Source organism: Cynoglossus semilaevis, chromosome 14, assembly GCF_000523025.1.
Source record: "Cynoglossus semilaevis isolate Cse_v1.0 chromosome 14, Cse_v1.0, whole genome shotgun sequence".
Lineage (NCBI taxonomy): Eukaryota > Metazoa > Chordata > Actinopteri > Pleuronectiformes > Cynoglossidae > Cynoglossus > Cynoglossus semilaevis.
In genome coordinates, this window is record NC_024320.1 from 19,069,561 (window position 1) to 19,081,423 (window position 11,863).

An 11,863-nucleotide genomic window follows, 5' to 3' on the forward strand; every position below is an offset into this window, starting at 1 on the left:
CTTTGTTTGTAGTGTCAGAAAATAATAAAACACCATTTCCTCCATGTGGTGTCACAGAAGGAAAGAGTTATCAGTAGTGATGTCACTCTGGCGGACCTTGTGTTATCAACCGTTGGCTGACCCCAGGTCAGCTGTGTGGGCTGCTTGATGAGACGCCTCCAGCTTGTTTTTCCCTCTGTCTGTATCCATTTTCTCCCTCTGCTCTTCCCACATAGATTTTACACTTGTGTGAACACACACACACACACACACGTGTAAACATTGTGTTAATTTATGTCTTATTCTTGTGCAAAACTTAATAAATGAAGAAGTATTGGGAAATTCTTGAACCATGTGGCCTGTTTACAGTTTCTTGAAACATAAACACAGTGAAAAGTGAAGAGGCCCACTTCAAAGGAACACGTTCTCAAACAACTCATTAGCTGTCACCCCCCCCTCCCAGTTTCTCTTCCTCCTACACACAGTTTTCCACAGTGCTGTATAGGAAAGAAATCCTGTTGGGACTTTGTCTGTGGATGCTGTTACTTTTTACAAGTGACATTAAAGCTAATGCAGTTCTGATTCTGACTCTGTTCTATCTCCTAGGTGTGTCTGATGTGACGCCAGCAGGCTGGCTCAGGGAGCGGAACTCCAGTATAATGTAGACGTCAAAAAGAAACAAGAATAAGAGTTAGAACAGCAGAGTGACAGGAGGAAGTTGACCTCAGGGAGAAGGCGGAACAGCTGTGACGAAAGACGCCGAACACAAGATAAGGAGCAAGAGAACCTGAGAGGAGCTGGAAGCAGCGCACACTGTGAATCATTGACGTGAACCTTCTGTGAACAGCAGTGTCACCTCCTCTTCCCTGTGAAGTGATCGCTCACACTTGACAGCAGCGGGATCGCAACCTCAGCTCTTGGTCCTGTGGCAGCGCCCCGACCCAAGCCCGTTCCTCAGCCAATCAGATCGAGGAGAAACCCCACTGACCGTCAGCATGTGCCATGTGATTGTCACCTGCCGCTCCATGCTGTGGACTCTGCTCAGTATCCTCGCTGCATTTGGAGAACTCATCGCCTTCATGAGCACCGACTGGCTGGTGGGATTCCCCCGTACTCCAGATGCCGTCTTTGGCCCCCATGGGGCCACCACAGCGGGAGAGGCCTATAGGCCCACTTTAGGAATCTACGGCCGCTGTATAAAACTGCCCCACCTGCAGCGAGGAATCCTGTGTGGGCCATACGCCGTGCACTTCGGGGAGATTGCCAGCGGGTTCTGGCAGGCCACCTCCATCTTCCTGGCTGCAGGGATCCTGTTGTTGTGCGCAGTGGCTTTCATCTCAGTTTTTACCATGTGCTTCCAAAGCATCATGAAGAAGAGCATCTTCAATGTGTGCGGACTGCTGCAAGGGATCGCAGGTGAGGAATAGAATTCATCTTCACAGTAGTCTGTGAGTCTGCTCTGTGGACAGTCATCTGCTCATTTAAGATCTTTAAGATCTCACTTTGAAAAAAAAAGGTAACGTCCAAACTTCAGGAAGGCAAATAGCTGCTAAAGACTACTGAGGTCCTCTAATTTAGGTTGAATTGTTCATATTCAGCAAAAGCAGATCAGGATTATACTGCTCTTATGTTCACACAGAGGATGGTGAAAGACCATTCATCCTCTTCTGGGTTCTTTACTGTACTTTGATGTGGCTCTTTAGTTCAAGGTTTGTTACTTCTGTCAGTGATTAGGTGGCGTTGACGGCCTAAGGTGTCGTCTCTTTTTTTTTTTTTTTTTTTTAGATATAACCAAACCTTAACTGCAGCCTTGAGCAACTGCTGTTGTTTGTGGGAAGAATGTTGCTGAGTTGTCATGAAGAACAAAGGATCCCCACATCTAATTCAGGACATTTAACGCTCATTGTTTCTATTTCTTTTTCTCTGCGGTATCCTCCGTTTATCAAGGTAAACGGAACAGTTTTGCTTTCAGCTGAACACATTTATTACCAGCGCCACAACTCCCACAGACTGCATTGTGTTTTTTTTCTTTCACTGCAGCCTTGAGTGAACTATAAACAAAGCAGTTTGAGCTTCAGAAAACACTGTTGCATGGTCACTGCTGTCACACCTCAGTGCTGCAGCAACCAAAATATTTACTCTCCTCTGTTTTAGTCATTTTAAGATTTTCTCAAACCTAATCGCTCCAAAAATAAAATTAGTCAAGCAGGCACCCTTATCTGAGTTCATGTGTGTGTAGGGTGTGTATGCTGTTACTATGGTTATGTGTCTGAGTCTAAACCTTGGTTCGCTCTGACTCACGCTGGTGAATTATGGAAGGCAGGAGGCCATGACACCAGAATTACAGAAACTCCTCTTTTATTTCTCCACAGACTGCAGCTTTCAGCTCTGTATCTGGTGATTATGGTTCTCCTCCATCACAGATGTTTATTTGGTGCGGCAGAAAACAGAAAAAAAAAGATGGGCGTGTAGTGAGGGACACGCTGGACTGTACATGAAGCTCCTTCAACATGGCTTGATGCCATTTAGGCAGAGGATGATAAATGATGGATACACTGTACAGACCCACGTGACGTGTGGGGTCAAGATTTACTGGTGATTTCAAGTTTTTTGCTGTTTATAACTGGAGACCTCTCCAGTTAAATCTGCGAGCTGGTTAAAGAGTGTTGCGTTAAGGAATTGTTTTTCGTGTGATGTAAATTGAATCTGCCACATCAGCCCACATGCTACTTTTCATATTGCTTGTTTTATTCAGAGTCTGCTTTTCATATTTGTGCCCAAAAACAAGAAATATGACTCGGGTTTCAACTTTTCTCAAAGCGCCCGAGCTTTTACATACAGGAAACAAGAAAAAGAAAGATTCAAAAATGATAAATAGAGGAAATAGCTTTACAGGACGATTCCTTTTGCATGGATACATTGTGAAGTTTTTCCAGTGAGGTCACATGTCTGTTAGGTCGTAAGTGTCAGTCCTTCTCATACTTGTGACACCAGAGCGCTCACAATCTGGTAATAAAAACGAACAGTTTATAGGAGATGAGACAAACACTGAAATTATATCAGTAAATGATTTTATATTCTCTTTTATTAATTAAAAAAATTATATTTAAGATGACCTAAATGCCACCTGGTGGACAGTAAATACAGTGCAGACTCTACTGAGTTTGGATCAGCGTTTTGTCATAAAAACAAAATAGGAAAGGACAAACAGGCAGGTGTTCTATAGAGTCATGGTCCATTATTTACCATCATCAGAGACATGGTGTCTGAGGTAGTAAATGTGAGGAAACGCATTGTAGGGAGGATGTGAAAAAAGGAAGAGGAAAGGGGGCGAGAAGAGCATCAAACGGCTCAGGAGGTGGGAGAATTTCCTTCTGGAGTTGGAGGCTGGTGACCTTTAGACCACAGGCACGGATCAGATGGGTCAGTGTGTGACATCCAGTTGAATGTTGTTTGTGAATATCACTCTCACTGATGTCCTCCTCCTCCTCCACCACCACTGTCCTTCTGCTAATCATTATTTCCACAGCGAGTGCTGAGCTTCCGGTGATGGGAAACCTGGAGCCGGACTGCAGATGTTTAGGGAAGTGATTGACTTTGTCTGAGAAGAACGTTACAAAGCCTGTGCCAAGAATATTCCGGTCATTTACATGGAGTTCCTCCAAACGTGGCCTGACTTAATCTCCACACACACTGATGTCATGTTTACTATCAGACTCTTCTGCTCCCTCTGAACACAGTTGCTGATAGCAGCAGCAGTTTTGGGTGCTTTTCCAGATTTCAGCTAAAGGTTAATCCATTCCCTGCCCCTTACGTAATCAAATGGCTAAAACAGACGTCTCCACCGATCCTGAGTCTGGTAAACATCGTATCCTGTTGGCAAATAGTGAAAGGCTTCTAAAAGCGTCTTACTTTCTTCTTAGACTACCTAAAAAAGGAATTCTCTGAACATTTTCTCTCGTTCTCAGTCAAGTAGAACAACATTGTGGAAAACAAACCTGGCTGTAAAACTGTCTGCAGTTGGTGTGCGTTGGCCGTCAAACAAATTTATTACCTGCTGTAAACGTTACCCTGCAACCCTGAGTCACCGACCGCGTCACGGGATTAACCACTCGCTGTGAGTTTGAGACCCCGACTGGAAGTGAGGGCAGGACAAAAACAATACCTTTACAGGAATAGACAGTGAGCAGAACTGCATGACAAACTCAAACCCTCCAGTAACACAACTGAAGAGTCGGCAGCTCGTACTGATATTCACTCAACCGGAGTTACTGAAGAGTCGGCAGCTTGTACTGATATTCACTCAACCGGAGTTACTTATTGACTTACTGGAAATTTGGCTTTTCCGCTGGGTGTGACTGGTCCACTAACAAATAGAAAGCAGTGGAAATCCTTTTTCTTTTCTTTTTTTGCCACAGTCTTTAGCACATCTGCTAATGCAGCTTTTTACGTCTGACTTATGGTCACAGTTGTTTGTTATTAGACTTTAAGGCTGTTATTTAAGGTTGTTTGCTGTCATTAGTGGTGTGTGTCATGGTGAAATTGTTAATTCTTAAAGAGTGGAATTACACAGGGCCTCAGGATGGAGGAGTGGTTACCAGTGGTGCCTCACTGCAAAAAGGTCATAGTTAGGATTCTGCTGTGGCTGATGGCTTTTCTAAAGGTTCCTATTGGCCCTCTTGTGTGCCGGTGGCCAATAATTAGTTGTTCCAACTTTCTATCATTTCTGCTCAATTTTCACATTTTTTATAAAAACATTTAGATAAGTATTTGGCTCTTTTTGTGTTTTTAGGGCTACGATTTAGCTTTCATGATCAGTTGACACATTATCCTCCTACAGAATAAGAAGAGGAATCACTCCCTGCTCCTCTACTCATCAGAGGTTGCTACAGGAGTAGTAGAAGTCTGCATGGACATTTGTAAAGGTTTTTCCTCATGCAGCCTGGGAATCGAGGTGTAGCCGGTTTCAAACTTTAAACTTTCTTCCAGGGTTAGTTTGGCAGATATACGCTGCACCACTCTAGTCTCAACACTTTAAGCTCCAAATATACTGTTTTGAAAGTCTGACTAAAGACACAAAAACACCATTAAAAAACTAGATACACCAATAGTTTAGAATTTAAAGCTTAAAAATGTCAAGAATTTAAAGGCAGGCTCACAAAATTAAATTCACGGTTTTGTCCAAGGACCAGCAGACTGAGGATTAGATTAACAACCACAGGGTGAAAAAGTGACCAACAGTAAGTGAGGTTGTACACCTTAGCTGGATTTTTGAAATATTCTTCTCCTTATATTAGTCTCCATCTGAAACAGTTTTTTGTGTCAGACTCAGGGACTTCTTTGGCATACGAGGGGTAAAAACAGGGACTGATCCTTAAGGGATTCAGACCTGTTGTCAAACAGTCAGTCAGACTTCACCGTCCCTGAAGGAAGGGTGTGGTGATCACTGGTTCAGGGTTATCCACGTTAGGAATTTACAAACTAATTTTTTGGAGCATTACCTTTTGGTCAGAACATTTGTTCAAGTTTTAATCCACGGTGATCAGTTCGGAGCCAGGAGTTGATCACAACTTGCAGTGATACTTGTAACCTACAAAGGCAAAGAGATCTATTTTCTCTCTCTCTCGTCCTTCGTGTGTGTTTCAGACATGGCTCATCTTCTGATTTTTCCTGGAAAGAAGAAGGCAGGCCAGATTCCTTGGAACAAAGTGAACTGTAGACTTCCTGTGCTGTGATTGAAAGTGGGGGCCATAGGAGGGTCTCTGAGGGTCTCTGTGTCTGTCTGGTCGAAGGCAGTGATCAGTGATAGATTGATGCAGAAGAATTGACAGTTAGAAAGTAAAGTGAGATGAGTGCCGTCGCCGAGGGAATGGTGAGGTTGAAAGGGTGGAGTGGAGCGGGTTATTAGGTTAGAGTGTCTCAGCTCTCGGCCAAATAGCTTGTGCATGTGTTTGTGCGTGCTGGTGTGTATGTGCGTGTGTATGCGGGGGTCCTAGCAGGGGTTGGGAGGGGAATTAAAACCATACTTTCAGTCCATCACTGAAGCTAGTCTGGACGTCAGGGCAGTGCAGCAACATGTGGAAAGAATTTATGACCTAGTTTTCATTTCCTTGTTTAATACGATATTGGGTGGTTCAGGAGCGAGAGACTGGGAGGAGAGAGAGAGAGGAAAGAGGCAGAGAGGGAGAGCAGATTAGGAACAAATGAAAGGACAGTGTTTCACCTCCTCACTTCCTTTCTGTGAGCAGACCAGTTGGACGAGGGACAGCCAGTCTGATTCATTTATAACCTGTGATGTTATTATTGTAAATGTTTTTGCTGAATTCCGGGTTGATCACATTTCCGTCTTCTGAGGAACTTACTCATCCACAGAAACAAGTAGTATATTTACTCATTCACCCTTTATCGGGGAAGGATGGAGTTCCCAGGGCCACATACAGACACAAACATTCACCATTAACGCTCACATTCACAGTCAATTTAAAGTGAACGATTACCTTAGGCTCGTATGTTTTTGGACTGTTGGTGAAAACCCCTTGTGGAGAACATGTTTACCACATACAAAACAAAAAGCGTCAAACCATTGACTTTCTTGCTGTAAGGTATTAGCACCGACCATCATTCCACCGGGTGACACACTAATGTAAAATAAAATTACTGTATTTTACGGACTATAAATCGTATAAGTCACACCAGCCAAAAAAATGCATAATGAAGAAGAAAAACATATATAAGTCGCACCAGTGCCCTCTAGCGGCTTTCAGTGTGAACATAACTGACATGTACATTTTTAGTGGTACAGTAGTAGCAGATTCTGGTACACAAGCATAGAGTGCCCTCTAGCGGCTATCAGTGTGAAAACATTTCTTTTCCAGTGTGAAATTATATATTTTAATGTATAAGTCGCAGCTGAGAACAAGTCACAAACCCAGCCAAAGGAGGAAAAAAAGTTCGACTCTTTGACTTTTTTTCAGTAATAAAATGTAATGGGAAGGTGAGGCCGACACAGTGAGAACTGTAAGTCTGTATTCCACTCTGGGATGTGCTCAGCTCCCATCATGGGTTTGTACTGGTGAACCAGTCAAGTGTTTTTCCAGTGCTCTTGCCCACTGCGAGTTTCAAGATGACTCGGGTAACAGTTGCAGAACCATCATTATTTTTAATCACTTGTGTCAAGTCAGCATGACAGTAAAAGTAGGTTATTGTTCTCAGGAAGTGCCCCCCCATTCATCAGCCAGAGACGGCAGGGATTGGAAAAAAAAAAAAAAAAAAAAAAACAACCTTTGCTGACCTTTTCCTGTTGTTCTCCTCTTCTCCCCTCTGGGCTCTGACCTGACAGGATCATGTGCTAAGATTGGGATCCTCAGCTGCTGAATTGATGATTTTGCTTTGATGATCTATGAACACATTTCAGACGGTCGTCAGGAAATCGTTGTGTGTGGCGTAAAGCCAGGATGGCACTCTGACAGGAAATGTTTTGTGTGTCGCCTCCACGGATAATGTGCTGAAGTCATTATTTACTGACCCCGACTCAGACAGGGTGGAGTGTGTGTTTCCCCTCTCAATCAAACACTAAACTGTTGTAATAACTACTATGTCAAGTTAAAGTGTTTTTAACTTGGGGTCGCAACCCCGGTGAGGTGTCACCTGGAATTCAGGTGGGGGTCGTCTGAAATGCTAGTAATTGATTTATAAAAAAAAATTACAAATAAAAATATTTTTTCCACTAATTATTTTTCTTTTTAGAATTACGATTTTAAAAAAAACAGACTTTGTGTACTAATCAGGGCAGTCAGTATTCACAACACAGTCATGATCGAAAACTAATGCTAGAAAGAGAAAAAAAAAGGTCACAGGGGTCGCCAGACTTTTGGGATGTCAAGATGGACCACTGTGTTAAATCCATTTATTTGTAAAGCCAATATTTACAAATGGAAGAATGAATGATAAACCTTAATGTTGTGAAGGAATCAAACCAGCAGTTAAGACTTGTGAGAAGCAGATTTATTTACGTGGGGCAAACACTTGACACAAACACGAAAATCTCTGCAGGACAAAATGCAAAGATTTTTTATCTCTGCACTTAGGCCTGCATAAGAAATACCTTCATCCATTTCCTTTTTACTGTCTATGGTAAAGGCACATGTAGTTAGAATACCTAAAGCTCACAGGGATTATGTAGGGACTGTTTTAATTTTGGTAGATAACCAGATATAACTGGTTCACAGGCCACGTTGCACATGTGTTTGGTGAGTTGTGTACTGTAGAGTCTCCAAGGGCTGCTGTGAATTAGCTCTGTTTCAATCAGCTACCATCAGTTGAGTTCCTTCTTCCTGTTTGGTCTCTCGTAGGTCTGTTTCTGATCCTGGGCCTGATGTTGTACCCCGCTGGTTGGGGTTCAGACAAGGTCCAGTTGTATTGTGGTCCGGACGCCGCCCCGTACCGAGCCGGGCTGTGCTCCATGGGCTGGGCCTTTTACACGGCCATGGGGGGCACCGTCCTCACCTTCGTCTGTGCCGTCTTCTCTGCACAGGCTGAGATCGCCACGTCCAGCGACAAGGTCCAGGAGGAGATCGAAGAGGGAAAAAGTCTGATCTGCCTCCTCTGAGGCCAAAGATGCTTAACTCCTGTGGGTAAAAGTGAAGAAAAGAGTGAAACCAGAGGAGAGAGCCTGAAAACCAACAACAGCGGCTCCTCTGCTGTTGGTCATGAGTCCGTGTTGTGAAACGATGCCCTGCTTTGTTTACCACTAAAACTGACTCTCGTCTTCATTTTGTGTTCTGTTGTGGGTAAAAAACTTAAAAAGTGCCATTTTCTTTTTTTTTTTTTAATTCCTTAAAGTGGAATTTTGTCTTTCTGCCACTAGAGGTGCAGTGTATGTAATTGTGTAGCCACGTGGTCGGGCTCTGATTGCCGCCATGCACTCTGTAAATAAGTGTGATTATATATATTTTGTACATAGTTATGATCACAGAATGATGGTCGGCTCCATCTGAGCTGGGCTGATGAGTCACTCCTGCCGTTAAAAAAAACAAACACCACAGTCAACTATTGTTGTCTCCAGTCTGTTTGTCACATTTGAGAGAACCACTACAGTCAGAATAAACTACTCAGAGAACAAACGGCCGTCAGCTCAGCCTCAGAGCTCACAGAATGTAAATTGATGAAATGTATCAGTGACTCACAGACTGCACAAGGACAATTCTGTTCGTCCTCTTTTATTTTTTGAAAAAAACATTTTTTTTTCGAGAATGCATCATGAACAAATAATGAAGTCATGAAGACTGATTGGAGTTTCAGCTGAGAGAATTGACCCGCTCCTCCTTCAGTAGACCTCCTGCAGTCCGTGCACAGAGACATGAACTGAACAGTATTGATGTCATTGGTGACGGCTGCCTTTCAGGGAGCCTGTTGAGTCATAGATAGTGTATCAGCCTTAAGTGTTCTCCTTTGTGTTCTGCCGAATGAATAAAGAGGATTTTAGGAGGAAAAAAAGAAAGCCTTGTTTTGTTTCAGTTATTTTTTTTTAAAGTGGACAGTTCCACTGAGAGGAGGCTACGAGGAGGGAGAAGATGCAGCAAGTGAAGCGTCCAGTCTGGTACTCATTTTGGCCTCCGGTGGGGGTCTGTGTGTTTTCCATCCAGCGAGTGATCAGTTTTTCCACAGATGCAGTGCTGAACTCCCCTTGTGTGTCCCTCTGTGTGCACCGTCCTCAGAATCACTGGTGGAGAGTCCATTAGGAATGAGGTAAGTTTGACTGGAGTGCATTTTAACTTCAGGAACCAGATCCCTTGAGTGTACCAGGAACCATTATTTGCCACTGTATCAATCAGCAGCTTAATTAAAGCAGACTTTTCTTTAGCCCCACTGCAGAGGTTAGACCTAGAACTTTCTGTAGAAAGTAGCGTTATAATTTGTCCTGGCAGTAAAGGCTCCAGATACTGCGAAGAGGAGACATGGGGAAACTACGGCCCATGGGCCAGGTATGGCCCGCTGGGCTTTTAGCCTGGCCCACCAAACACTAGTGAACTGTAATATCAGTTGATGCCACTAGATGGCTGCAGACATCAAATATGAGAATTTTTCTTTGACTGTTTTGTAGATTTGATTAACATTACCAAATTAAACTAGATTCCACCAATACTGAATGGGCCCTGCAGAGTAAATTTTGAACCTCATTTTGGCCTGGGAGCTAATCAAGTGTTAATTTTTGTCATTTTTTAAAAGAACATTCTTCTCCGTGTCTCTTCTTTATATCTGCATGGGTTTGTATCTGTCCCTTTGTGGACGATTTGTTTTTTGTCACAGTATGGGTCATGGAATGGTGTGAGTTGTATTGCAGTATGAATGGTACTCATGACTTTGTGTTGCCTTTATGTGCATGTTTTTGTGCTGACTCATCACTCTGTTTCTGCCTCTAGACGTTTGTTTGTAGCTGCCGTTGCTATGCTGATGACGTCCTCCTGTTTGTAAGTATTAGCTCATACTTCTTGTCCCACTTTACCTGTTTTTTGTCTTATCGTAATCTTTTCCAGTGTTTCTGTGGCCTCTGGGAGTAGGTTTGTGTGTTGTTCAAATTCATTTTTGTCAGCTTGACAGTTGCTAATGTGCTCTCTTGGTTGTCCTAGCTTTGATATTTCCAGGTGAAGCCCCAGAGACCTCAGATGGATGATCTGAGTTTTCTTTTTCCACCATCTATGGCTGAAATCAACTGCACCATTTACTGCTCCACATTATTCATTTATCCAGCTGTGCTAACATCACTTTACATCTGGATTCACATGCAGAAAGTATACAACCAAGACAGAAAATAAGAATGGACTAAATGTGTCTGACCTTTGTGTTGATCTACAAAAAAAATCACCCTTTAAGCAGAACCTTATTCACCTTATGGATTACAGTAAAGGATAAGAGAGACCTCAAACAGCGGGGAGTGGTTTGTGCTCTTGCCTTACAGCAGTGGTTCTTAATTATTTTCTGTCCCCCCCCCCCCCCTTGGGGACAAAAATATTTTCACGCCTCCCTATACCCCCACCCCGAGCCCTGGAATTTAAATACTATTGAGAACCTAATATCGTGGATATTTTTTCTGTGTACAAAATACTGTATGAGTTACTGCCACCTAGTGACTGGAGGCATGTTATCATTCATGCATTACAACAGTGGTACACCTATATCCATATGTGTGCCATATTCCATCTGAAGCCTCTCACACCCCCACCCCCCGGCACCTCACTGTGCCCCCCGAGGGGGGCCCACCCCACTATTAGAGAGGTACTGCCTTACAGCAAGAAGATCACCAGTTCGATCACTGGTGGTGGTCCTCCATACTGTATGTTTTCTCCAGTACTTCAGTATACTTTAACAAATCTAGTCTTAATTAACCATAGGTGTGACTTTAAGTGTGAATGGTTTATATGAGACCCTGCGATGGACCATTGAACATAATGCCTGCTAGGATGGGCTCCAGTCCCCCACCCTGCTGTAAACCTGAAAATGATTAGGTGGTAGAAAATGGAAAAAATTGATTCACCTTTTAGCACGTGCTCATATTTTTAAATTCATGAGCTACATTAGGGAGCATTTGACCTTTCTCCCACAGACTGCCAATGGCCTGTATGTGGGTATGCTGTATGTGTGTGTGTTCTAACACCCTTCCCCAGATGTTCCTCCCCCATGTGGGCTGAACTAACAGAACAGCCTCTGGCACCCCCCTGTGGCTGCTCTGCTGCACTGCTGCCCTGAGAACTAAACAGCCTGGCTTTGATGGTTTCCAGATTAGGCACCCAACGAGTGCTGCAGTCTGGAGTCTGGGACTGTTTCTCCGCCAGGGGCTCTTAGTTTCTGCCTCTCACGGGTTTTTTTCACAGGAAGTGTCAGAGGT

General features: G+C 43.5%; 1 protein-coding gene across 3 annotated transcripts in view; it reads left to right on the forward strand.

The window, feature by feature from the left end:
* lhfpl2a (LHFPL tetraspan subfamily member 2a) overlaps positions 1-9,474 on the forward strand; it is a 35,346-nt gene extending 25,872 nt beyond the window's left edge. For all 3 annotated transcript variants that reach the window (XM_025062496.1, XM_025062497.1, XM_008325693.2), the window contains 2 exons: positions 586-1,395; positions 8,331-9,474. In XM_025062496.1, coding sequence (XP_024918264.1) covers positions 975-1,395; positions 8,331-8,587 — 678 coding nt within the window. In that variant the 5' untranslated portion in view covers positions 586-974 and the 3' untranslated portion in view covers positions 8,588-9,474. The remainder of the gene's footprint in view (positions 1-585; positions 1,396-8,330) is intronic.
* The last annotated feature ends 2,389 nt before the right edge of the window (positions 9,475-11,863 follow it).